The 27689-nt window shown below is 44.8% G+C and overlaps 1 protein-coding gene across 1 annotated transcript; it reads right to left on the bottom strand.

The window, feature by feature from the left end:
* On the bottom strand, positions 1-27689 carry rpn1 (ribophorin I). The gene is made up of 10 exons (XM_068052167.1): positions 27344-27689; positions 17831-17895; positions 11215-11521; positions 9401-9610; positions 6993-7185; positions 6086-6185; positions 4668-4806; positions 3637-3756; positions 2141-2386; positions 1-837 (listed from the first exon to the last, which is right to left on the bottom strand). The coding sequence occupies exons 1-10, from the start codon at positions 27578-27580 to the stop codon at positions 655-657; spliced, it is 1800 nt and encodes a 599-aa protein (XP_067908268.1). The 5' UTR covers positions 27581-27689; the 3' UTR covers positions 1-654.

Below are 27689 nucleotides of genomic sequence, written 5' to 3'. Positions count from 1 at the left end.
CAGGTTCAGTTGTACTTTTAATTTTCCCTCCGTCCAATTTTAAGAATTCCAAGAGCATTGAAATTAGTCAGCTTCGGACTGGGGGAAGATGGGGTGGCGTGAAGTGAGGGAGGGAGATACCACCCCTGCAGAACAGCCGCCCAGTGTCCTGCAGGTGGCCAAGATTCACAGTTGAAAAACAGCTTTTTCTTAATGTATTAAAAAAAAATTCACCAACAACTGATTACATGAGGGGAACGTTTGATCTGTGAAAGTTTGTCAAAAAAAAAACCAGTGCAGTCAGTTTCACACCCAGCTCCTCGCACTGCATTTTATTCCACACCAACAGCCACCCACCAGCGTACAACATCAGGGCCTTTGGCACTGCTGTTAAAGCTCAAAGTACCAGTCGCTAGGACCGAAGGGGCGAGGAAGGGGGGAAAAATGAGGAATGCTCAAGAATGGAAAAAACTGAACGAAAAACTCTCCTAGGCGCACAGCCTCAAAGTCTGAAGCAGTCCCCACCCCTCAACCTAATTATACTCGACCCACATTATATATCAAAAAAGAAACGATTTGTTTTAATACCATCCGATCTTGCATTTACGGGACAGGGGTGGGGCAGGGGGAAATGAGGAGGAGATAAACCAAACACACGCAGGTTTCCACTGGTCACTACAAGGTGTCCAGGATGGTATCGATCTTGGACACCAGGTCCTGCCGCTTGGAGGAGAGGTGTTTGTCGCTCTCGATGTAGGTGTCCTTCTTCACTTTGCCAGCCACCAGCCGCTCTGCTTCCTGAGATGCCTTCAGTGCCAGGTCCTTCACCTGACTGTCCAGCTTCTGTATCTCGGCCACCTGTGGACACAGTCAGCCCTTGAATCACACGCAGCCCAACACAGTCTTCTTTCCTCTGCCTCCCCCCACCTACTTTCCTTCCCACATTCAGGTGGGAGTGACCTCAAGCTCCCAGCAAACAAAACATGCATTTCTATAGGCCATTAATGTAATAAAACATCCAAAGTGGGAATGGGGTCTTGGGAGCAGGAGGTGGATCTCATGGACTAGATGAGCTCAGAGAGGGCATGAGAGATAGGAGAGAAACTAGAGCAAGATGCAAGTTCAGGGCTGGGCAAGGGGAAGTAGCAGAGGTCTCAATCTTGGAGACAAAGAAATCCATGAGCTCCGCACACGTTCGTGAGGATGGATGAGGCAGTGGTGTGCAGCGAAGAGGAGAAACCAGAGGTTACCTCTGCCTTCCAGGATTACTGAGTAATTTTGGTTAGAGAACTGGACCTGATATGGCTTGGTGAAAACTCCTCCCTTCTGAAAACAGGGGATAGAGACCCTTCCACAGTGTAGGACAAGACCACAAACTACTGGGTGACTCTTTCGTTTCATCCCCCTGCCCTCCCTCCCTCAAGTTTAATATGGTCAGTTGTTCAATGAATGAGTGTGTCTGAACTTAGTAGGATTTTAATTCAGAGAAATTCTTTGGGATTTATTTCATCATCTGCAGATAGGGCAGTGAAAATAGCACCGAAGTACATACGTTTGGCTTCCCAATAATTCAGCCAGTTAACAAGTAGAGGTACCTGTCCTGGGAGTGTTTGATGGGGACAGTGTAGCGGGAGCTTTACTCTGTATCTAACCCCATTTTTTTTGTGTAGAAGAAGCTTTACTCTGTATCTAACCCCCATACTGTACCTGTCCTGGGAGTGTTTGATGGGACAGTGTGGAGGGAGCTTTACTCTGTATCTAACCCATGCAATACCTGTCCTGGGAGTGTTTGAAGGGACAGTGTGGAGGGAGCTTTACTCTGTATCTAACCCATGCAATACCTGTCCTGGGAGTGTTTGATGGGACAGTGTAGAGGGAGCTTTACTCTGTATCTAACCCCATGCTGTACCTGTCCTGGGAGTGTTTGATGGGGACAGTGTAGAGGGAGCTTTACTCTGTATCTAACCCCATTTTTTTTTTGTGTAGAAGAAGCTTTACTCTGTATCTAACCCCCATGCTGTACCTGTCCTGGGAGTGTTTGATGGGACAGTGTAGAGGGAGCTTTACTCTATCTAACCCCATGCTGTACCTGTCCTTTAATGATGCGGGAAGCCTGACATGGGTAAAGTGTCCCAGAACAGGCTGAGCACAAATCTCTTACCTTCTCAGCCAGGTCCGATCCTTCAGCCTTCAGTTTCGACTGCAGGGAGCTTATGTCGGCGGACAGACCCCGGTGTTCCGTCTCCAGGGTCTTGCGGCCGCTGTTCAGCGTGCCAACATCCCTCGACTGCTTGTACTTGTTCACAGCCTCTTCAAAATGGCGGTACAAGCCCAGCCTTTTGTTCACCAAAGTCAGGACCTGCTCTGTGATGGATGCCACCTTCATCCTGGCTTCTGCTGCTGGGTCCTGCGGGGATGGGGATAGTGGTGGTTTTGTAGAAAGGAGAGAAATAAAGCAAAATTAAGAAATGCTGCTGATACACTCAGCTGAAAAAATTATACCCATCAAATTGGTCTCAGTACAATTCAATATCTTCACAGAGCCTGGAAATGTGGTGTTGGGGAAAGAAATTCAAAAAACAGAGAATCAAGCAGATTCTGATATGGCAAGTTTAATAGATGTGAAATTGTAGACTTAGTAATTAACTAATGCAACTTTAACATAGTAAAATGCCCCAAGGTTCTTCACAGGAGCAATTGTGAAACAAAATTTTACACAATTACATAGAGATATTAAGACAAGTGACCAAAAGCTGGGCCAGAGGAAGGTTTTAAGGAATGTCTTAAAGGAGGAGAGAGAGGCAGAGAGTTGGGGAGGTTTAGGGAGGGAATTCCAGAGTTTAGAGCCCGGGAAGCTGAAGGCACAGCCGTCAACAATTAAAATCAGGGATGCACAAGAGGCCAGAATTTTAGGAGTACAGAGATCCTATGTTGTAGGACTGGAGGTGGTTACGGAGATAGGGCCCAGGCGAGGCCATGGACAGATTTGAACATAAGACAGACAGACTTGCATTTATAAACCGCCTTTCACAACCTCTGGATATTCCAAAGTGCTTTACAGCCAATGAAGTGTAGTCACTGTTGCAATGTGGGAAACATAGTAGCCAATTTGTTTACAGCAAATTCCCACAAACAGCAATGTGATCATGACCAGAACATTTGTTCCCGTGATGTGGACTGAAGGATAAATATTGTCCAGGATACCGGGGAGAACTCCCCTGCTCTTCTTCGAAATAGTGGCCATGGGATCTTTTAAGTCTACCCGATGGGGCAGACAGAGTCTCGGTTTAACATCTCATCTGAAAGACGACACTTCCAACAGTGCAGCAGTCCCTCAGTACAGCACTGGAGTGTTGGCTTTGTTTTTTGTGCTCAAAGCCTGGAGTGGGACTTGAACCCGGAACCTTGTGACTCAGAAGCAAGAGTGCAGCCAACTGAGTCATGGCTGATTATAAGCATGAGAACTTAAAAATCAAGGTCTTGTCGGACTGGGAGCCAATGTAGGTCAGCGAACACAGGGGATAACGGCTGAACAGAAGTTGCTGCAAGTTAGGGTACGGGCAGCAGAGTTTTGGTCAAGCCAGACTTTCTGGAGGGACAAATTAGGGAAGCACTGTGACACAGACATGATTAAACACGTCACCGTAACCAGCTCACCTTGGTGATGGAAAAGTCCAAACGCACATAAATGATGACGGTGAAGAAGAGAATGTAAAAAGCTCCAACCACAAGCAGGGGCTCCTGCAGCATCAGGATTCTGTTGAAAGTGTAGTGGATCTGAAGAGAGGGTGAGGAAAAAAACCCATGAGTATTACTGGAGGCAATTCCCTGATGTTTCAATGGTCAAACGCATCCCCCTCCCTCCCCAGCCGGGCACAAAGCCACACAGACTGGCATGTCATTGGTTTGATCCCCATTCTGTGCCAAGTTAGACAGCCTGGGCTGAGCCGACAAATGGGGAGCTGCAAATTGCCTCTCCTCAGTGCAAGGGGAAGGAGGCTAAGAGGAACAAAGGTCAGCTGAAGTTCTTGGTCACAGGCCAGCGATTGTTGTTGGAAGCCATGGGCATGCCAATACTATTAGGCTGGACTGTGACGCCTCGTGTGGTTGAATGACCCATCGGCAACCACAGTACATAATCTCAGATTAAGAATCGCCTTGGGAAGGTGTGGGAAAGTTACTGGACAGCACCTCAAAATCAGGAGCCCACAATGAATATCACTAGTGTAAAGAAAGGAGTAACTCACAATTCAGGGGCTGTCCCAGACAGTGGGCTCCAAATGACAATTGTATATTTGCTGCTGAGGGGGAGGGTCTAATACTACATTCCAGAACACAGGGTGGGTGGTGTAAAACCGACCCAGTGTCAAACACCAACCCAGGATAATCCCTTTGTGAAGTGGCAGTGGCTCTGGAATGGATCCTGGGTGTGCAAACACAACGTCAGCTGTCCGAAGTCAGGTAAAGGACAAAGGCAAGCGGAACTATGCCAGGAGGATGGTAGCACAGACTGCATTTTTGGAAATTCACAATATGAACAGCATTAGTACCATATGAGCCACCTAATCACCATCAGTCGCTACCCCTCCCTACCACCGTCCAATCATTGTATCAGTCGCTACCCCTCCCTACCACCGTCCAATCACTGTATCCATTGCCAGTCCCTCTACCACCATCCAATCACTTACTACAATATCCTGAATATGCTGCTCCACCAGGTTAGACTTGTGAGCAATGATGACAGGCCGTCCAAATGTGTCCAGATAGGTGTAGTGAAGCTCATCGGGCTGTCGGTCTATCTCATATGGAGTGTCCACATGAATGTTCCTGTGGAATTGAAGGACAGAATAGACTGAGGAGTTACACTTGTGCTCAAGGTGAAGAATTTTAATGCTGGAAAATGGAATTGCCACTTCAGCAACCCAGATGGGCCACATGGCCTCTTTCTGCAGTGCAAGATTCTATGCCCAAACGGCAAGTGTGTTGCCATTGCTGAGAATGACTTATCTGCAGAAAATCATTAAATATACGGATGAGAAAAATAACACAGATGTGACAGCACCAGCCTTTTCACACACTGACTGCCCAGCCCCATATAGATAGATATGACGGGCCTCAGGGACTTTCTCGCAATGTAGTTTTCTTTACATTATCTGCTCCTTCCTCCATCAACTTCCCACTAAACCAACTTCTCTTCATTCAAAGTTGGTGATCCAATGGGTAAATTCGATGCCCAGTATGTCACTGGGCAGGGCTCAGGTCCCATCACTGGTTAACACAGAGCTTGTGGATCTCAAGTCGGGGCACAATTCACCCCAGTACTCTGGAGCAAAGGGGGTGGTTGAGGGAAGAAAGTGACCCAGGATTCCAGCTCCACACAAAGTGTATCTTCCACTAATTACTTCTAACTATATGATTTGCACTTAGACAATGTCATTAAAATAATAAAGCATCGGAAAGTGCTTCACAGCAGCATTATCAAACTAAGTTTGACACCAAGCCATGTAAGGAGATATTAGGGTCAAAAAGGCAGGTTTTAAGGTGCACCTCAAAAGGAGGAACGAGAGATAGAGAGGCAGAGAGGTTTAGGGAGGGAATTCCAGAGTTTAGGGCCCAGGCAGCTGAAGGCGCAACCACCCATTGTGGAGAGATTAAACATGGGGATGCTCAACAGGTCAGAATCAGAGGAACACAGGTGTCTTGGACAGTTATAGGGCTGGAGGAAATTACAGAGATAGGGAGGGGTGAAGCCATGGTGGAATTTAAAAGTAGGGATGAACATTTTTTAAATTGAAGTGTTGCTTAACTGGGAGGCAATGTAGATCAGCAAGCACAGGGGTGATGAGTGAAGGGGACTTGGTGCATAGATGCTGGTCAGGTGAGTACAGGATTGAGTTTAGCTCCGAATTAAACTAGTGTGCTAACACTCACCCGGAGCTCGTGTGTGAATAATGGGCACTTTGGTGAGACTAGTACTTCCAGACTGCACTCAGCAAAGGACAGCACCCAGGAAAGGAGCAATTTCTAGGAGTGTAATAAAGAAAATACACCAGACATTCCGACTGACCCCCTTCCCCGAACCCCCAGAATCTGGCTGATCACTTACCTCGTTCCCTCTGGTAGGACGAGTTTCACAGTGAGAAAATCAATCACTTGATCATCAAACACATGATCAACAAACCTCATCTTCAGTGCGTACTGGTCACCTGGCAGGAGACAAGAATTGTGATACACGCAGAACTGACCAATGACAGCAGCAGAGCAGGGCAGGAATGTGATATGCATGGCTTTGACCCAATCACAGCAGCAGTGTCAGAGTTAATGTGAAGTGCCCCCAGTGGGTCAGTGCAAAGCCTAGTACTGAGCACACAGGCCAGTGTGGTACCCAGACCAATCTGACCCAGGGCAGCACGTGGACCATTACAAACAGCCTCAGGGAATCTGAACCTATCCTGTACAGATGTTGGGCCCGGGGTTCTGTTGAGTCACACGAGTCCACAGCTCAGAAATAGGCCTTTTGGCCCAAAGTGTCGATGTCACCATCTAAGCTCCACATGAGCCTTCTCCCATCCCTATGATGTGAAGCCCTCTGTGGTTGAATACCCTGCCAACACTCAGTCTATTTTTGCACATGAAGGTCGGTGATTTGAGTGAGGTTCTGACGGGAAAGTTATCACCTTCAGGAGACACACTAAAATAAAATAAAAATGTGGCCAGGGAGGAGAAAAAGAACATGAACAGTGTGTTCTGAGCATTGTTGATGGGGCACCCTCCCCCAGGGTTGACAGGCTTCAGCTGGCCCTCAGGCCTGTCCAGAATTGCAGCCACCGTCCACAAGCAAACAGGTGCCAGTCAGACTGATTACCCCTGGTTGCCTTCACAAGAGTTGCCATTGGGTGGGTGTAAAGAAAAGAAAATAAATTTTCCAGGTGGACGCTGTGGGAAGACTCTGAACAAACAGCGCTCACTGTTCACCTTTCTTCCCCATTTAAGCAGCTGGGACGTGTACTGACCGAGGTTGTAAAGATACTCGTAGCTGGGTAGGTTGTATCCAATGACGTAGTGAGTCTTCCAGCCACCGAAGAGCGGGAAGCGAGGACGGACTTCCATCTCCACGGAATCATCCAGAACAACCAGGTGGCTGGTGGAGATGTTCCCAATATCATCGCGATAATAAACATCCTGGGCTGCAGCAGGTAGGATGGTCTGCAATAGGCAGGACACAGTACTAGGATCACTCCTGTTTCAGATACACATTAATGACTTGGACACAATTTTGAAATTTGCAGATGATATAAAATTTGCAAATGTAGTAAACAGTGAGGAAGACAGTGATAGACTTCAAGAGGAATGGGTGGAGACATGACATAACATAAAATAAAAATAAAATAATAAAATTCAATGTAGACAAGTCTGAGGTGAGACATTTTAGTGGGAAGAATGAGAAACAATACAAGCCAAGTGGTATAATTTTAAAGAGGGTGAACTCGATGTGTTTGAAGGTGGCAGGACTGTTTAACAAAGCAGTTAATAAAGCATATGGGATCCTGGCTTTATAAATAAAGGCATAGAACACAAAAACCAGGAAGTTATGCTAAACGCATATGAAACACTAGTTCAGCCCCAACTGGAGTATTGTGTCCAATTCTGGATACCACACCTTAGGATGGACGTGAAGGCTTTGGAGAGGCTGCAGAGAAATTTCTAGAATGATTCTAGGAATAAGGAATTACAGTTACGTGGAGAGGCTGGAGAAGTTGAGGTTGTTTTCCTTACAGCAGAGAAAGCTAAGAGAAGATTTGCTGGAGGTGTTTAAAATCATGAAGGGTTTTGATAGAGTAAATAAAAAGAAACTATTTCCAATGGCTGAAGGTTCGATAGATAACCAGAGGCACCAATTTAAGGTGATTGGCAAAAGAACCAGAGAGCAGGCATCAAGATCGGCGCAGGCTTGGAGGGCCGAATGGCCTGTTCCTGTGCAGTACTGTTCTTTGAGGTAAAAACGTTTTTTACACAAATGTTTCGGATAAATACTTGGAAAAAAATTGCAGGGGTATGGGAAAGAGCAGGGGAGCTGAACTAACTGGATTGCTCTCTGAAAGAGTCAGTGCATACTTGATGGGCAGAATGGCCTATTCTCTGCTGTACTGTTCTATGAAACAGTTTAAAGCCATCTGCTTGATGCTGCTCAGCGGAACTGAACTCTATCACCACTTAAACAAATGGAGTCTTGCACTTCCTTACAATCTTGTTCTTTTTAAAACAGAGAAAGTCAGTCACTGACCTGCAGCCTAAAATTTACAAACTGTTACAACTGCCCACTAATTGATCTTAGCAGTTCTGAAGTAGCTACAATTACATGAATTTTTCCCAATGTCCTGAAAAGGGATGGGCCAGGTTAGCAGCTAAACATCACAACTGTGCTCTCGACGACCCACAAGCAATGCTACAGAAGTTCTGCTAGCATACTTAGTATGGTTAGTGGCTTTCAAGCTTTTGTGTTGTACTGTTCCCCTTCAAAATAATGACATAGGACCCTCACCCTCTCCAACAGCATCAGCTACCCAACAGTGCATTCACTCCAACTCAAAAGAATCATTGACACAACAGAAAAATAACAGCAATAGGTCAACCAACACAGAAAAAAAATATAGAATGCAGAACTCCGGACATCGTTTGCAGGAGGGCCAGCCCCAGACCAGCCAATCAGGCCCTCGTTTGAAAACTAATATCTTACAGGGTCAAAGAGGATCAGATTTATCGTGATCTCTGAAAATACAGGACTCTGGATTCCAATGCCTGAACATGATTTGAGCACATGCACCAGAAAACGCAGTCAACCTATTTACCCATGTGGGCCGCCACAGCCAACTCCAATACCTATATTTTTCAAGCACAAGTTACTGCATAGTAGTAATCGGGTGTCACAGATCTTGCCGATATTCCCCCTCCCTTCGTCCCAAGGTCAATTGTATACCACCTGATGCAGCCCCAGCTTGAGCACGGACCCAGAATTGACCAGTGACTGTGTGGTTTGTGCGACTCTGTGATACATCACAGGGATTAAAAAAAATATATATAAACGGGATGTAAAAGCATCAGGTGGCGTGAAGTTAGAGTTGTTACTCAGTTTCTCTATAGAATGATACAGCACAGAAGACGGTCATTCAGCCCATCATGGCTTTGCCAGCTTAAGTAGGCTTATCGGTGATTGAAATAAGGGGGGGCCCTGGATGCAATCAGTGAAAATCCGTAAATGAGAATCATACCCACCCCCCCACCCCTAAACCAACAAGTGACCCAAGTCAAACTATCCAGTGCATCATAACAGTGCTCCACATTGTGCTGTGGCATTCGATACATCTCCAGTGTGGCGGGGCAGCACAGTAAAGCAGCAAAAAACCCGAAACGTGAAAAGTACCTTGAAAGATTTAACGGAAGAGATCCCGCTGTCAGGCTGTCTCTGGTAGTCGTAACGTGAGAACGGCCCCTTTAGGACTGCGCCGCAGTGCTTCAAGTCGATGGTCTCCTCCACAGCAATATTTCCCCAGTGCGACACCTCAATGAGACGGGTCATGCTGACAATGGCCAGGAAAGGGCTGTTGTTCTCGTAGTGCAGCTTTAGCGTGTCCTGATAGGTCAAGATTAGATGACAGCTCACTATCAGCGGAAAAAACCACCAAACAACACCTGGATTTCTGCTCATCACTCTCTGTTTAGGTCCCATCACTTACTATCTTTCTAATGCACTCGAGCTATGCTTTTAGATACCTCGTACAGTGCAGAATTCAGGGAGTCTGGAGCAAACAGGTTCGACTGCTTGTTCCATGTCTCTGGATCGTTCCACAAGCACCATCTGAACCCAAACAAGGACAGCGAGTAGGGTCACCAGCAGGGTGAGCAACAGTCACAACACACAGGTCTCTGCCAAGTTGCCAATCTGAGTTTGGCACTGTTGGCAAGTACTTCTTCACTGAGAAGAGGATCATTTCAGGCTCTCCCCAAGTGTGTGAGCGAAAGTCAGAGAGAATAATTGAATAGTACATCATCCCAGCCCAATTATTCATCCTGCACAAATCAACATTTACATCTGTTGACATAACAATTGTAAGTGCACTTGAAAGCAATTACTTGGCTTACGAAACGTATTAAGATATTTGAGATGCAATAAAGCACTAAACTATCACACACACTTTTTCATTCTCATAGTAGCTGGGCTTCTATCAGATTGGATAGGAGTCCTGGGGCACACTCTACAATCAGGCTTTTGGTAAATGGGAAAGGAATTTGTGGGGGTGAGGGGTGGGTCAGGCAGAAGAGAGAAAGGAGTAACGTTCTTATGTTATAGCCAACAGCAATGATTTGCAGTGTTCGTGGGTAAACAGCTGGATATTGAGTGTGCACAAACAACAAGAAAAACCCCAGAAACCCAGAGAGGAACCATGAAATCAAGTCATCGTCAACCAGATTAATTATACAAATTAATTTACCCCCACCCCCTACCTAGCCCAAAAAGAAAACGGGTAACCTGTGCTTAGGCTGCACAGGGTTCATGAATTTCATTCAGTAATGCAGAAATGTCCCAGTTGGTCTCTGTGGGCCACTCAATGCACGCAACATGAAGCCAAATATAAAAATGTTAAATCCACACTCTCATTAATGTGACATCCCAAGTTGCTGATACTGAAATCTATTCACCAAAAAGTCAACGATGCCAAGAACAGCCCCTTCCAAACCTCCACGCCAAGAAATTCAACCCAGGAACCATTGTGTGTGTGCTGGCTCTTTGAAAGAACTACCCAATTAGTCTCACTCCCCTACTCTTTCCCCATCACCCTCTAAATCTTTCCATTTTCAATACAGCATCAGATGGCCCAATGACATACATCACTAGTGCAATGCCGATGGAAGTGCAGTTACATCTGTAACTCCCAATCTTACTGGGCTCATCAGGCAAAGGCACAGGTTTTGCCAACGGGTGGGTCGAACCCCTACAGCCAGCTCTACAAATACAGGGCAGTGGAACATAGAATTAAATGTATGCAGGAGACATACAGCCAGTTAATTAGACCAGGTCCCAGCCAGAATGTTAACCGGTCACGTCTCTTTTACCTGATTGACCCACAATGTGAATCCCGTCACTGAAATTAAAAGACATACAGGAAAAGCCAAGGAGTTTGCCAAGGGGTGGGGGTCAGAAAGGGGGAGCACAAAAGACAAACTCTCTCTTCTCACCTGACTGTAGGCAGCGATGTCCTTGAACGGTCCGTAATCAATGGAGTCCTCGGATTTGCTGGGGTTACCAAGCTTGGTGTAGCTTTCTATGTTCTTTGAAGCAAGCTTGACCCGAGTGGTCTGGGTCTTGGTGGGATATGGCGAGTAGAAGTAATGGCTGCCCTCGAACACCACAAACTGCTTCTCGGCCTGGGAAATGTGTGTCGGGAAAGGACGCAAGACGTGTGTGAACGTGGATTCAAGCGCCAGCTTGACTTTGGCACCAGCGGCCAGGTGTGATCCCAACTTCACTTTGAAGAACCTGCCACTGCAAAGAAAACTGGCTAGCTCCCAATAAGAGATTTCTTTGGTACATTAGACCCAATAAACAAAACCCTGACTAGTTAACCCAATATAGCTTTAACGCTATCACAGAATCATAGGAAATAGGAGTAAGCCATTCGGCCCATTGAACCTGCTCCACCATTCAAACAGATATGGCTGATCATCTACCTTTACGCCATTTTTCCCGACTATCCCCATATCCCTTGATGTCATTAGTATTCAGAAATCTATCGATTTCTGTCTTGAACATGCTTAATGATTGAGCTTCCACAGCCCTCTGGGGTAGAGAATTCCACAGATTCACCACCCTCTGAGTAAAGGAATTCCTCCTCATCTCAGTCTTAAATGGCCTTCCCCTTATTCTGAGACTGTGTCCGCTAGTTCTAGACTCACCTGGCAGGAGGAATTCACATTTACCGTGTACTAATTTTATAAGTTTCCATGAGATCACCTCTCATTCTTCGAAACTCTAGAGAATACAGGCCCAGTTTCTGCATTCTCTCCTCACAAGACAATCCTGTCATCCCAGGGATTAGTCTGATGAACCTCCATTGCACTCCCTCTATGGCAAGTATATCCTTCCTTAGATAAGCAGACCAAAACTGTACACAATACTCCAGGTGCAGTCTCACCTAGGCTTTATACAACTGAAGCAATACATTTACTCAAATCCTCTTGTGATGAAGGCTAACATATCATTTGCCTTCTTAATTGCTTGCTGTGCCTGCACACTAGCTTTTAGTGACTCATGAACAAGGACATGAACACTTTCCTACCTCTCACCATTTAAGAAATACTCTGCCTTTGTTTTTTCTACCAAAGTGCATCATGTCACACTTATTCACATTATATTCCATCTGCTGTGTTCTTGCCCATTCACTTAGCCTGTCCAAATCCCCTTGAAGCTCTCTGCATCCTCCTCAACTTACATTCCCACCTACTTTTATGTCATCAGCAAATTTGGGAATATTACAATTGGTCCCCACATTCCAAACCATTTATATATAAATTGTAAACAGCTGTGGTCCAAGCACTGATCCTTGCAGTACCCCACTAGTAACAGCCTGCCATCCTGACTCTCTGCTTTCTGTCTGTTAACCAATTCTCAAACCATAATAGTATATTACCCCCAATCTCATGTGCTCTAATTTTGTTTACTAACCTCCTGTGTGGGACCTTATCAAAAGCCTTCTGCAAATCCAAATACACCACATCCATTGCTTCTCCTTTATCTATGCAACAAGTAACATCCTCAAAAAACTCCAACAGCTTTGTCAAACATGATTTCCCTTTCACAAATCCATGCTGACTCTGCCCAATCATATTTTCCAAGTGTCCAGTTATCTCATCCTTTATTTTAGATTATAACATTTTCCCTACTGCAGACGTCAAACTAACAGGACTGCAGTTTCCCGTTTTCTCTCTCCCTCCTTTCTTAAATAGTCGGGTTACATTTGCTACTTTCCAGTCTGCAGGAACCCTTCCAGAATCTATAGAATTTTGAAAGATAACCACCAATGCATCCACTAGCTCTACATCCACCTCCTTCAATATTCTGGGATGTAGCTCATCTGGTCCAAGGGATTTATCAACTTTCAATCCAATTAATTTTTTGAGTACTACTTCTTCATTGATACTAATTACTTTCAGTTCCTCATTTTCACAAGTCCTTTGGTTCCCTTGTATTTCTGGGAGATTTTCTGTGTCTACCTTCGTGAAGACAGACACAAAGTAATTGTTTATTCTCTCCGCCATTTCCTCATTCTTCACCACAAACTCTCCTGTCTCCACCTGCAATGGACCCACATTAATCCTTGCTAATCATTTCCTTTTCACATATCTAAAGATGATTTTACAGCCCGCCTTTATGTTTCTAGCTAGCTTACATTCATAATCTCTTTCCCCTTTATCAGTTTCTTGGTCCTTCTTTGTTGGACTCTTTAAATTGCTCCCAGTCCTCGGGCTTACCACTTTTTCTGGCGGCCTTATAAGCCACTTCCTTTGACCTATTGCAATCCTTAACTTCTTTTGTTAGCCTCAGTTGATGCACCTTTCCTGTTGGGTTTTTGTGTCTGAGGAATGTATATTTGTTGTAAACCACGTAATACTTCTTTAAATACTAGCCATTGCCCATCTATCGTCAAATCTTTTAATGTATTTTCCCAATCCACCAGAGCCAACTTGCCCCTCATACCGTCATAGTTTCCTTTGTTCAGATTCAAGACCCTCATTTCAGAATGAACTATATCTCTTTTAAACTTAATGTAGAATTCTATCATATTATGGTCACCATTTCCTAATGGCTCCTTTACAGCAAAGTCATTAATTAGCCCTTTCTCATTGCTTAATACTAAACCTAAAATAGCCCGGTCCCTAGTTGGTTCTTCAACATACTGCTCCAGAAACCCATCTCGTACACACTCCAGGAATTCATCCTCCACAGCATTAGTGCTAATTAGGTTTACCCAATCTATATGTAGATTGACGTCGCCCATTATTACTGTATTGCCCATGCTACATGCAGCTCTAATTTCCTGATTTATATGTGCTCAACATTACCACTACAGTTTGGTGGCCTGTAAACAACTCGCACCAATGTTTGCTGCCCCTTGCTGTTTCTTAGCTCCACCCAAACTGATTCTACATCTTGCTCATTCGATCCAAGATCCTCTCTCACTAATGAACTGATCACATCCCTTATTAACAGCACTTACCCCACCTCCTATTGCTCCTAAATGATGTCACTGAATATTCAGTTCCCAGTCCTGGTCACCCTATAACCACATTGTCGTAATGGCAATTAAATCACACCCATTTGCCTCTATTTATGCTTTCAAATCATCTAACTTGTTGCAAATGCTGCATGCAGATACAGCGCCCATAACTTTGTCTTAACATTATTTTTCATTCCGATCCTATTTGATGTTTGCCTTCGTCTCCTCTGCCTTCCAATTTCGTTTACTACTTCTCTACTTGCTGTTACAAGTTTTGCTTCCCTCCAATCTGAGCTCCCTCTTAAGTTCCCAACCCCCTGACAATTTAGTTTAAACCCTCCCCAACAGCACTAGCAAATCTCCCTGCAAGGATGTTAGTCCTGATCCTGCTAAGGTGCAACCCGTCCATCTTAAACATGTCCCACCTAGCCCAGAACAGACCCCAATCCCTCAGAAATCTGATGCTCTCCCTCCTGCCCTAATTCTCCAGCCATGTGTTAAATCGCTTAATCCTCCTATTCCTATGCTCATGAACACATGGCACTGGGAGTAATCCTGAGATTACTGCTTTTGAGGTCCTGCTTTTTAATTTTTTTCCTAACTCCTTAAACTCTGCTTTTAGGACCTCATCCCTCTTTTTACCTACATCGATGGTACCAATGTGGACTATGACCTCTGGCCGTTCACCCTCCCCCAGAAGAATGTCCTGCAGCTGCTCTGTGACATCCTTGACCCTGGCACCGAGGAGGCAACATACCAACCTGGTGTCACTTCTGTAGCCACAGAAACGCCTGCCTGTTCCTCTAACTAACGAATCCCCCATCACTATTGTCCTTCCACTCTTCTTCCTCCCCACCCGTGCAGCTGAGCCACCCTTGGTGCCACAGACTTGGCTCTTGCTGCACTCCTCTGAGGAACCCTCGCCCTCACCAGTATCCAAAATGTAAAACCAGTTAGCAAGCAAAATCGACTCAGGGGACTTCTGCACTACCTGCCTGGTTCTCAAACTGCCTGGCAGCCACCCATTTCCCCCTCTGCCTGCACATTCTTAACTTGTGGTGTGACCACCTCCTTAAAAGTGCAATCCACGTAGTTCTCTGCCTTGCAGATGCACCATAGTGACTCCAGCCACCGCCTGAGTTCCAAAACCCGGAGCTCAAGCTTCTGCTGCTGGTGACATTTCCTGCATGTGTGTTTGTCAAGGACACGACATACATCACGGCCAGATAATGGGAAATTATTTGCTCTCAGGGTGTTTGTGATGTGGGTAACGCCACATTTATCATCCAATTCTAAATGCCCCAGTGAGCCTTCTAGTTGTAATTGTGTTTACTAGGCCACTTCACAACAAGTGACTGGAGTCCCACATAGGCCAAACTAGGTAGAGGCAGCAAACTTCTTTCCCTGAGTAAACCAGTTGGGTTTTTACAGAAATCTGTGGCCATTTTTCTTCAGGCGCTAGCCCCGCAGGATACACAATGTACCCTGATGGAATCTGAACTCTCAATCTCTGGGTTGCTAGTCCAGTTACACAACCGCTCCAGCTGATTCTCTTGCTTTTATCTGCACTAGGGAGTTCCAGAATATTAACCCATTGACAACGAAAGGACAGCTGATATTTGTCCAAGTCATGATGGTGTGTGACTTGGAGGCGGTGGTATTGCCATGCACCTGCTGCCCTCGTCTTTCTAGGTGGTAGAAATCATGGGTTTGGGAGGTGCTGTCAAAGAAGCCTTGGCGAGTTCCTGAAGTGCATCCTGTAGATGGTACAGCTGGACCCATTCAGGAAAGTGGAAGCATTCTCACATAAAGGAAGACAGCGGCATAGTGGTAATGTCACTGAATTAGTAATCCACAGACACAGGCTAATGTCCCGGAACATAGGAGGAGTGGATATAGGTTCAAATCCCACCACGACAGCTGGTGGAATTTCAATTCACTTAATTAATAAATTCAATTAGTTAATAAAAATCTGGAATTGAATGCTAATCTCAGTTTCATGGCATCATTACTATCATCGATTGTCGTAAAAACCCATCAGGTGCACTAATGTCCTTGAGGGAAGGAAATCTGCCGTCCTTACTTGGTCTGGCCTACATGTGACTCCAGATCCACAGTAATGTGGCTGACTCTTAAATGCCCTCTGAAATGGCCTAGCAAGCCACTTAGTTGTCAAGGGCAATTGGGAATGGACAACAAATGCTGGCCCTACCAGCGATGCCCACATCCCATGAAAGGATATAAAAATAACTCACGGAAGGGCTTTGGGGAGTCTTTGTACGTCACCTACACAGGGGACTGCAATATTAAACCAACATAAAGAAAGCTGGAATGATGGGAGGTAATTCCAGGGAGTAGGGCGGGATGACTTAAAGAATAGCCATCAATGGTGGGGTGAAAGGCAGGGTGGATACATTAGAGATCAAAATCTCAAATTACACTGATCCTGTTGCTTCCACCCCTAATGACAGACCTGTGCCCACCACCTAAATGTAATGCATCCCAAAATACTTATCTGTTGACACAGCTAAGTTTAGGAATGAATCGATTATTGTGTGGCTGGGTGCTTTTCCGCAGTTCAAACAGACACACATGAAAACACACAGCCAAGCACCATTACAACTCACCAATACACTGACAGCAGAGGAGACTCTCAAGTTGCTACAAAAGCAGAGTAGACTCAAGCTAAGTGTTGCAGCTTCCCCACCACTTTGAAACAAAATAGATGGGAACTGCTTCCCAGAAAAGGGAAAGTTACAAAATGCAAGCTCCCCTATGACCCCCTTGATGAGGACAGGTCCCCATGCCTCCACCCAACAGTGTTGAAGTGACTGAGCTCAGCTGGAGGCAACAGTAGCAGTGCTACAAATGGTAATGCTAGGGAAAATGGCAGGAAGGTGGTGGGCGGAGGGTGGTGGTGGTGGTAGTGAAAAACAAAATAGGTACCTCAAAAAGTCATTTAGCTACTAGGGGCCTGCTCTAGCAAATTAAATCACGGCTACTCTGTACCTCAACTTCATTTACCCACCTTTGCTCCGTATCCCTAGGTACCCTTACCTAACAAGTACAGTCTTGAAAATTCCAACTAAACCAGCATCTACAGCCTTTTACCACACTTTCCATAGTTCCTGATTTAGCCCCAGTTAGTCACAGCACACAGTTACTAACCGACTAGAACATGACTGTCAGTTTTCATTTTGAAAAGAAAACAAATTCTCAGGAATTTTTTGGACCTTTCAGATGAAGTGGTAATCAGAGAAATGGTTGAAAAAGTTGCAATAGAACCACTTACTCGCTGTATGTGCAAGTGTGTTATGGACAGGTGGATAATACTAGGATATTGAGACAAGAAAGGAGGAAGCAGGTTTTTGGGAACCCGCAGTTCTAATCCAAGAAAAATAAATGAGAAAACTGGGCATCCGATTTAGATGATAATGACTCCCAACCCTGGCCTCGAAAGGGGAAGAGGAAGAGAGAGAAAAATCTATGCATTCCAGTGAAACTGAAAGCCTAGATCCCCTTGAATGTCCACAAAGGTAAAAGAATGGACACAGGCAGGATAGAGATAAATCACTTACCTCTGCCCTGTGATACGCGTCTCTTCCAGAAGCAATGAGGTTTCTTCATCATCATCAGTTTTCAACTGGATTAAAGAATAAAGCCCAATTAATCATAATCATAACAATTGAACAATTAAAAACCTACCCGACTAAATAACCCCTGGAGCTCAAAAAAATAAGGAATGATGAAAGCAACAGGGTCAAAAAATATACCAGAGCAGCAAGGTGCGGCGGTATGGACATTGGCTTAATACCTCTTCCCAATGTCCGAGCTCCCACTCAGCTCCATGATACTGTTTATTCCTTCTGATTTTCTCCCCACCAGCCTGAAAGTACTGACACCTAAGTGGGGTGCTGTCTCACTAGCACTAGCTCATTTCTCAGCCAAATGGACAATCTCCATGCATGGGCGCAGATACCAACTGTCAGCAGGCTATGTGACAGAGGCCAAACCTGTCCACACACAGCACTTTCCACCAGTGGATAGCAATCAGTAGTTTGTCTCTGTTCAGTCCAGGGTTGGAATGGCAATCACCAAAAACAACCAACAAACTTGCTCTTATACAGCGCCTTTGATGGCTTCAGAAAGTCCCAAAGTGCTTCACAGTGATGTGGACAGAGCCTTGGTTTAATGCCTCATCTGAAAATCAGCAGCTCAGACAGTACAGCACTCCCTCAGTACTGCACTGGAGCGTCAGCCTAAATTACACACACAAATCTCAGGAACAGCACTTCTGACACACAACCGCTATGCACTAACTGCCTGCTGATTTTGATCAGCTAATAACACAGATTGAGGAAGAAAAAGGCAGTTGCGAGAGGGCTCAGTCCTGCAGTTTTTTGGTAATATTACTACAGGGACTGGCTGCTGTAGGGAACTAGGACAGGGGGTCTCAACCAGGGGTCCGTGGTTCCTGTCTGACAGTCACTGGCAGCTGAGGACAAACAAGCTCACAGAGAAGCTCCTTGGCGGGTGGAATCTCTCTGCTTCCACATCATTCTCTTGTCCAGGGATACAACATGCCCGTTCATGGTCACAGAATTGAAGGGCTTGATGGGTATCCTGACCTTGTATATTCTCGAGTAGAAGGGAGTGGCAGACTCAGCAGGGGAGGTGCTCAGATCCAGCAAGAGTAGCAGCAGCTTCGCACTCTGTCTGACACAACGTAGCACTCCACTATAAAGAACACTGGCAACAGAAGGGTTCAGAGCAGACTTCAACAATAAAATTATATTAGACCTGGCAGCAACTGAAACACAGCCCAAACACACCAGGCAAACTGAGAGAGTTAGTTATATCGTAGTTACATCAGAAATCAGTTGCGGCTACAATTAGTTGCAAAGCGCCTTTCATTTCACATGCTCCTAAAGATGACGAAAGGTGCAGTAAATACGCCTGTTCCAGTATCATTTTCACACAGATTTCGACCCCAGCCTCCCAAAGCACCCACACAAGCAAGGTACGCCAGAGGGAAGAAAGCCAAGTGAGCACAAGGAGCAATATCTTCATTTGAACATTCAATTGAGCAAAATGTGCAAGCCAGTGAAGAGAATTCAGCGCTGATTGATTAACTCGTTTGATATGTGTCAAACTGAATCAGTGAGGAGCAGGATTAAGGAAGAGATAAAACAGCAAAAAAAGCTGGAAAAATGACGATGTCTACAATAATTTTCTGCTCTCTGTTGCATGAATGAAAAGTGTTTTCTGGACTATAAACCATTCATTCAGTCTTATTAAACTCCTTTCGACTGCTTACTCCACCCTCACCTTCAACAAGTGTAAGGAGCTCATGGATTTTTGTCACTAAGGTTGAGAACATCTGTTCAGCTGCTTCCCCCCCTTCCACTAGTAGCTATAAACAATACTTGTGTTACCGGGGTTTTGGAAGGGGGAAGGCGATCATCACAATGAAAAAGATTTAGAACTCCCGGACTAGGCCACTGGTTCTCCACTGATGGAAAGTGTTCAATTCCAGCCCAAACTGCAGATTGTCCAGTGCCTGTGAAGGGCCAAAAGGAAACATGTGGACAGACTCAGTCTAATTTCTGATAAATGTTGGGCCCAACAGCACAAAAATATTCAATTCTGCACTAACTGACAATCTCACTCAAGCACTACAAGGCAGCTGGTAGAGGAAATCAAACTAAAGGATCACTGACACATCTTAGATGCTTTTCTTCTACCTGTCCTGAGAGTGTTTGATGGGAACAGTGTAGAGGGAGCTTTACTCTGTATCTAGCACATGCTTTACCTGCCCTGAGAGTGTTTGATGGGGATAATGTAGAGGGAGCTTTACTCTGTAACTAACCCCCGTGCTGTACCTGTCCTGGGAGTGTTTGATGGGACAGTGCCATCAGAACGATGATCACCACTAGTGACTCGTACAGGAACGATGACGTTACTAAAACAAGGCAAGTGAGCCAGACACGAGCTAAGGCAGACTGACGACTACGGTTTACATTTATTTAAATATATTGGTTATGGCAGGGCATAGGTGAGCTACACAGGGAGGGTGGGAAGGCAAGATTACAATGCCCTTACAAAGAAGGGGAATTCAGCGACTTGCACACAGCAAGGTTTCACAAACAGCAATAAACTAATAATATCTTTCAGTGATGTTGTAAGAGGGATAATCATTGACCAGGATATAGGAGAGAACTCCCCTGTTCTTCAAATAGTGCTATGGGGTTTTTCACATCTACCCAAGGGGGCAGATGGAGACTTGGTTTAATGTCTCATCCAAAAGGAGGCAACTCGAACAATGGAGCGCTACAGCAGTACAGGCACTAGGACTACTGGCCTGGATTACGTGCTCCAGTCTCAAGTTAGGCTCAAGCACACGCACCTCTGACTCAGAGGCAAGAGTGCTACCCAACTGTTCCAAGGCTGGCACCTTGAAACCTCCAAGATTGGTTTCAGAATGTACTGAGACAGTGATCTCAGCCAAACAGACTTGTACCAACAAGTCCGTATCCCAGCAAACAGGCCATTCAACATCATCCTACATCTATATAGCACCTTCTAATATAGGGGGAAAAAATTAGAAGGCGCTTCAAAGAAGGGTAATCAGACAAAATTGAACACCGAGGTTTAGGGAGGGAATTCCAGAGCTTAGGGCATTGGCAGCTGAAGACAAAGCTGCCAAGGATGGAGGAATGAAAATAAGGGGGTGTGCAAGAGGGCAAAATTGAAGGAACGCAGAGATCTTGGACGTTTGTAGAACCATAGGAGGTTCCAGTGTTCGGGTCAGGTGAGGCCATATGAAGGAATTTCAAAACAAGGATGAGAATTTGAAAATTGAGGTGTTGTTGAACTGGGAGCCAGTGTAGCTCATGAAGAAAAGGGGGTGCTAGGTGAATGGGATTTGGTGCAAATTAGGATGTGGATAGCAGAGTTTTTGATAAGCTCAAGATGGGAGGCCAGCCAGGAGAGCACTGTAAGAGTCAAGTCTCAAAGTAATCTGCCACCAAAAGGTATGAACGGGGGCTTCAGCAGCAGAGGGCTGGGACATGCACATAGGATATATATGCAATAACTTTAAAAAAAAATTATAAATAGAGATTTCCCACATCAGCCAGAAAATAGAATTCCAAAAAGTATAAAAACATCTCCTGACATGGCTAACTTCAAAAACATTTCACAGAGGCCACCAGGCCAGTTAGAAGTCCCAATGATGAAGTGATATTTCTGCGTCAGCCATAGCTCAGTGAGTAGCATTCACACCTCTTAGTCAAAAGGTTATGGGTTTAAGAACCATTCCAAAGCTTGAGCACAAAAGTTTAGGCTGATACTCTAGTGCAGTACTGAGGAAGTGCTGCACTGTCAGAGGTGCCATCTTTCGGATGAGATATTAAACTGAAGCCCCAACTGCCCTTTTAGGTAAAAGATCCTGTGACACTAATTCAAAGAGTTGGAGATTTATCCCATGTCCTGGTCAATATTTAGCCCTCAATTATCATCACCAAAACAGATTATCTGGTCAGTATCACTTTGCTGTTTGTGGGTGTTTGCTGTACACAAATTAGTTGCTGCATTTTCTACATAACAACTACACTTTAAAAGAAATAAAAACAAGAAATGTTGGAACCACTCAGCAGGTCTGGCAGCATCTGTGGAAAGAGAAGCAGAGTTAACGTTTCGGGTCAGTGACCCTTCTTCAGAACTAGCAAATATTAGAAATGTCAAAGATTATAAGCAAGTGAGCTGGGGGTGAGGCAAGAAATAACAAAGGAGAAGGTGTAGATTGGACAAGGCCACATAGCTGACCAAGAGGTCACGGAGCAAAGGCAAACAATATGTTAATGGTGTGTTGGAAGACAAAGCATTAATACAGATAGGGTGCTAACGAACTGAAGATTGAACAGCAGCAAGTACAAACATGAAAAAACACAGTGGGTAAGCAAACTGAACAAACTACAATGAAATGAAATAAACACAAGGAAAAAATTGTAAAAAAGAAAAAACTAAAAATAAAAGCAAAATGGGGGGCCCGTCATGCTCTGAAATTATTGAACTCAATGTTCAGTCCGCCAGGCTGTAGTGTGCCTAATCAGTAAATGAGATGCTGTTCCTCGAGCTTGCGTTGATGTTCAGTGGAACACTGCAGCAAGCCCAGGATAGAGATGTGAGCATGAGAGCAGGGGGGAGTGTTGAAATGGCAAGCAAGCGGAAGCTTAGGGTCCTGCTTGCGGACTGAGCGGAGGTGTTCCGCAAAGCGGTCACCCAGTCTGCGTTGGTCTCCCCAATGTAGAGGAGACCACATTGTGAGCAGCGAATACAGTATACTACATTGAAAGTAGTACAAGTAAATCGCTGCTTCACCTGAAAGGAGTGTTTGGGGCCTGGGATAGTGAGGAGAGAGGAGGTAAATGGGCAGGTATTACACCTCCTGCGATTGCAGGGGAAGGTGCCATGGGATGGGGACGAGGTGGTGGGGGTAATGGAGGAGTGGACCAGGGTGTCGCGGAGGGAACAATCCCTTCGGAATGCTGACAGTGGAAGGGAGGGGAAGATGCGTTTGGTAGTGGCATCACGCTGGATATACACTTTAAAAGAACTTTATTGGCTGTGAAGCACCATGGAACATCCTGTTTGTAAAAGGCACTACATAATTTTAAGGTGATTGGAGGAAGGTTTCGGGGAGATGTCAGAGGTAGGTTCTATGTTCTATATAAATGCACGTCTTCCTTTCTTTAATGCAATTCTCATGGAGTTGCTCACCATGAAAAGAAAAGCACAAACTCTGGAAGAGTCAGGATACATCATCACATAAAAAGTGTTGAAAATCATTAGGAGTTTTGATAAAAGTGAATCAGGAATTTTAAAAAACTTTACTGAAAAAGAGAGACATACTGTCGAAGCTTTTTGTCTTTCAATCATCAGGACAGACATAAGAATGTCAAATTTCATAGGGAGCAACAATTTATACTGCATGAGAAAAGGGTGCCGATTGGTCGAGGTGTTGCCATACCAGGGAATTATTGTCCACCATGCTTTTGTTTAGTGCAAACAAAAGGCACAATGCCTGGACATGTACCTCTTGCCTGCTGAGGACAGGCCCCTGCACGCTGTTACAACCATGAGGCGGGAGGAGTGCACTGTTTATTCTAGTTCCACTTCTCCACAGGTCACAACATATATTTAAATTTTTTCCCACTTACCGATAGTCAATCATTGACTCTATTTTTATGCCAGAGTAAAACATACCAACCACTGGATTCTTTAATAACAAAATTATCCTAGAACCATAGAAAAATTATGGCATAGAAGGGGGCCATTCAGCCCATTGTGTCCGTGCCGGCTGAAAAAAAAACTAGCTGCCCAATCTATTCCCACCTTCCAGCACCTGGTCCATAGCCTTGCAGGTTACAGTAAAGCACTGCAATGCCCTGTTGGATAGCCTTATATGGGAAATTCCCGACCCGAACCCGACACACGCCGTCGGGTCTGGTAGCAGGCCTTTACCCATGTACTGACGTAAAGGCCTGCTACCCAACCCGCGACATGTGTCGGGTCGCACTTCCAGGCCCAGCATTCGGGCTCGGTTGGGTTTCCTGTGCAGACCTTTAGGTTACAGCCTTCAGGTGCATGACCAGGTACCGTTCAAAAGAATTGAGGGTTTCTGCCTCCACCACCATTCCTGGCAATGAATTCCAGACCCCCACCACCCTCTGGGTCAAAATGTTTTTCCTCATGTCCCCTCCAAACATTCTACCAATCACCTTAAATCAATGCCCCCTGGTAACTGACCTCTCTGCTAGGGGAAACAGGTCCTTCCTATCTACTCTATCTAGGCCCCTCATAATTTTGCACCTCAATTAACTCACCCCTCAGCCTCCTCTGCTCTAAGGAAAACAACCCGAGCCCATCCAATCTTTTCTCATTGCTGCAACTTTCAAGCCCTGGCAACATTCTTGTAAATCTCCTCTGTACTCTCTCCAGAGCAATTATGTCCTTTCTGTAATGTGATGACCAGAACTGTAAGCAATACTCCAGCAGTGGCCTAACCAGATCATAAAGCAAGTCTTAACCAGTAATGAAGCAAAGCATTAACACACAGATTGAAATATTAAAGTTCCCTTTTTACCTAAGCCCCTCACACACATACACACCAGTTAACCGAAAAAGTAGAGATTTACTCTTTAGAAAAAAAAAGATATGAAAAGATGGCAGATGTCTTTTTTTTGTTTGGCATCCCAAATATGTGTAGGCGACCGTCACTGGAATCTTCCTAGAACAGTTCTTGGTAGGCTAAGTTGAAGATCAATTTGTGCAGGCTTTCCACGAACAAATGCAGCAACAGGAGTTACAGGCAGTTTCTTACACTTGCTTCTCAGCTTCTCAAGAGATGGAAAACTGGCAGGCTTTTTCAAAGAGCTGGAACAGACTGAGGTGGGGTTTGCTCCCTTGGCAAGATTTCTCCACTTGCCATATCCCAACCCAACTGCCTATATCCCAAGTAGCAAATATTCAATGGTGGGGGGTAGGCAGAAAACAGGTAACTATAGGCCAGTTAGCTTGACCTCTGTCGTGGGGAAGGTGTTAGAATCGATTATGAAGGTTGTAGCTGGGCACTTAGAAAAACTCAAGGTAATCGGGAATAGTCAGCAACATTCTGTGAAAGGGAAATCATGTTTAACCAATTTGCTGGAGTTCTTTGAAAGAGTGAAATATGCTGTGGATAAAGGGGAGCCCCGTGATGTACCATACTTGGATTTCCCGAAAGCATTTGACAAGGTGCCACATAAAAGTTATTGTTTAAAGTAGGAGCTCATGGTGTAGGGGATAACATATTAGCATGGACAGAAGATTGGCTGGCTGGCAGAAAACAGAGTATGCATAAATGGGTCCTTTCTGATTGGCAGCATGTGACGAGTGGTGTCCTGCAGGGGTCTGTGCTGGGGCTTCAACTTTTTACAATTTATATCAATGACTTAGATGAGGGAAGCGATGGCATGGTAGCTAAATTTGCAGATGATACAAAAATAGCTGGAAAGTATGTTGTGAAGAGGACACAAGGAGATTGCAGACCGATATAGATTGGTTGAGTGAGTGGGCAAAAATGTGGCAGATCGAGTATAATGTGGGAAAATGTGAAGTTGTTCACTTTGGCAGGGAGAATAAAAATGCAGAGTATTACTTAAACGGAGAACGACTGCAGAATTCCAAGGTGTAGAGGGATCCAGGTGTTCTAGTTCAGGAGTCACAAAAAGTTAGTATGTCGGTACCGCAGGCAATAAAGGAGGCTAATGGAATGCTATCCTTTATTACGAAAGGAATTGAAAATAAAAGTAAGGATGTTATGCTTCAGTTATGCAGGGCATTGGTGAGACCAAATCTTGAATACTGTGTGCAATTCTGGTCTCCTTATTTAAGGAAGGATGTGAATGCGTTGGAGGCGGTTCAGAGATTGATATCTGGAATGAGTGCGTTGTCTTATGAGGAAAGGTTGGACACAGTGAACTTGTTTTCACTGGAGTTTAGAAGAGTCAGGGGAGGCTTCATTGAAGTTTATAAGACCTGAATGGTCTTGACAAGGTGGATGTGGAGAGGATGTTTCCCCTTGTGGGTGAGCCCAGAACTAGGGGGCACTGTTTTAAAATTAGCAGTCACCCTTTCAGGACAGAGACGAGGAGAATTTTTTTCTGAGGGTTGTGCGACTTTGGCACTCTGCCTCAGAAGGTGGAGGAGGCAGGGTCATTGAATATTTTTAAGGCGGAGGTAGATAGATTCTTGTTAGGAGAGGGAATCAAGGGGTATCGGGGGTAGATGGGAGAATGGAAGTCGAAAAACAAGCAGAGCAGCAATGATCTTATTGAATGGCAGAGCAGGCTCGAGGGGCCGAATGGCCTACTTCTGCTCTTAATTGTCACTGTCCAAAGCAAAACCAAAAACAATGTCACAAGAGTCAAGCCTCCTGACCCCTATAAATTTTGACCTGTAAATTCTTTGTAAACATATTTCCGCAAGTCAAAACAATCCCTGCTGGGTAATTATTTGAAAACAGATGCCTTGCAGTAATGGGTTGTTTTTAAGCTCTTCTTGATTCTTCCACTAACAGTTTACAATCCAGACCTCTGTGACCCTTGAAAAAAAAATCCATGGACTCCTTTTCAATTTATAAAACACAAATCCTCAAAATTTAACAAAAAAAAAAGCACTCATACAGTATGACTATAGGTAGCTTCCAGCAAGTGATGACCCACATTGCGAGTTTGACTGATAATCTTAAATTGGTTAAATTTCTTCAACTGAACAAAAGTGTGGGGGTCAATAGTTCCCTGGTGCATTCACCATGGCAACGCCTTGACCAATAAGCACCCTTTTCTCATGCAGTATTAACTGTTGCTTCCTTTGAAATCTGGCATTCTTGCACTAGTCCTGTTGAATGCAAGATGAATTTTTCAACAATACTCAAGTTATGTACTGCCAAGCAACTATCAAAAAAAACTTTCCACTGGCTGGCGAGTCTGAAACTAGGGGAAATAAATGTAAGATTGAACAATGAAGGGAGAGAGTTCGAGTGTAACATTAGGGGGGAAAAAAGGGGAATATTGCTAATTAAATACTTTAATACAAATAAACTGCTCTTTAAAAGGTACAAGTTCTCTCAAACTACAGCTGCAGTTAAAATATATTTATGCTTATTTTCTTTTACAATTACAATGGAGTTAAAATATAAATCTCTGCCAACTGCCGGTAAATGACCCTGAAACACTCTAGTTTTGTGCATACGTGTCAAACTCCTGGAGTTGCAGCAACACGGAAGCACAACTGTCATTCATTCGGCTAACCCCAGGCCAGGCAAAACTTTTAAGACACGTTAACCTTCCTTATCTTTTTTGGAAAGATATATACATGCACAGTCTGGTTATTCCCTAGAACATTTACCATTCATCCCCAAACATTTCATGATGAATATTTACAAACTGCATTACGACTTTGCAAGTTTTGCAGCGACAACGGTTTGCAAAAAAAATTTGCAATTAAAGTTATTAAACTTCATAGTTAAATATGCAAAAAAGGCTCACGGTGACTCCTATGTAAGCTAAGTGGCTCTCCAGGCCTGGTTCCACAGCCAGAATGAAGGATGAGGCCGGGGAGGGCCCGCTGTTGGAAAGCGTCACATCAGCCGTGATTTTGGCCAAGTGAGTCCCTAAATCTATCGAGCGTTTCACATCTTCGTTCACCAGGGAGTCGCCATACACCGGCCGCAAGGAAGCCAAGAACCCGCAGAAGAAGATGAAGTGGGAGAGGAGACCCTTCATCTCACATTAAGTTCGGATGGAGACGGATGCTGTCAAGCTGCGCCCTGCCGCCACTTCGTCTCAGTTTCTCCTCCCCTCCCACCCTGAGGGGAAACAAGATGGCGGTCCC

Source organism: Heterodontus francisci, chromosome 19 (assembly GCF_036365525.1).
Source record: "Heterodontus francisci isolate sHetFra1 chromosome 19, sHetFra1.hap1, whole genome shotgun sequence".
NCBI classification, from domain to species: Eukaryota; Metazoa; Chordata; class Chondrichthyes; order Heterodontiformes; family Heterodontidae; genus Heterodontus; species Heterodontus francisci.
This window is presented reverse-complemented; position numbering and strand designations above follow the sequence as displayed.

Coding starts and splice junctions, on each gene's coding strand:
- rpn1 (XM_068052167.1), bottom strand. CDS start 27,580: ATGAAGGGTCTCCTCTCCCACTTCATCTTCTTCTGCGGGTTCTTGGCT. Junction 17,896..27,343: donor TAGCTTACATAGGAGTCACC/GTGAGCCTTTTT, acceptor TCTTTAATCCAG/TTGAAAACTGATGATGATGA. Junction 3,757..4,667: donor AGCATATTCAGGATATTGTA/GTAAGTGATTGG, acceptor CCCTCTCTTCAG/ATCCACTACACTTTCAACAG.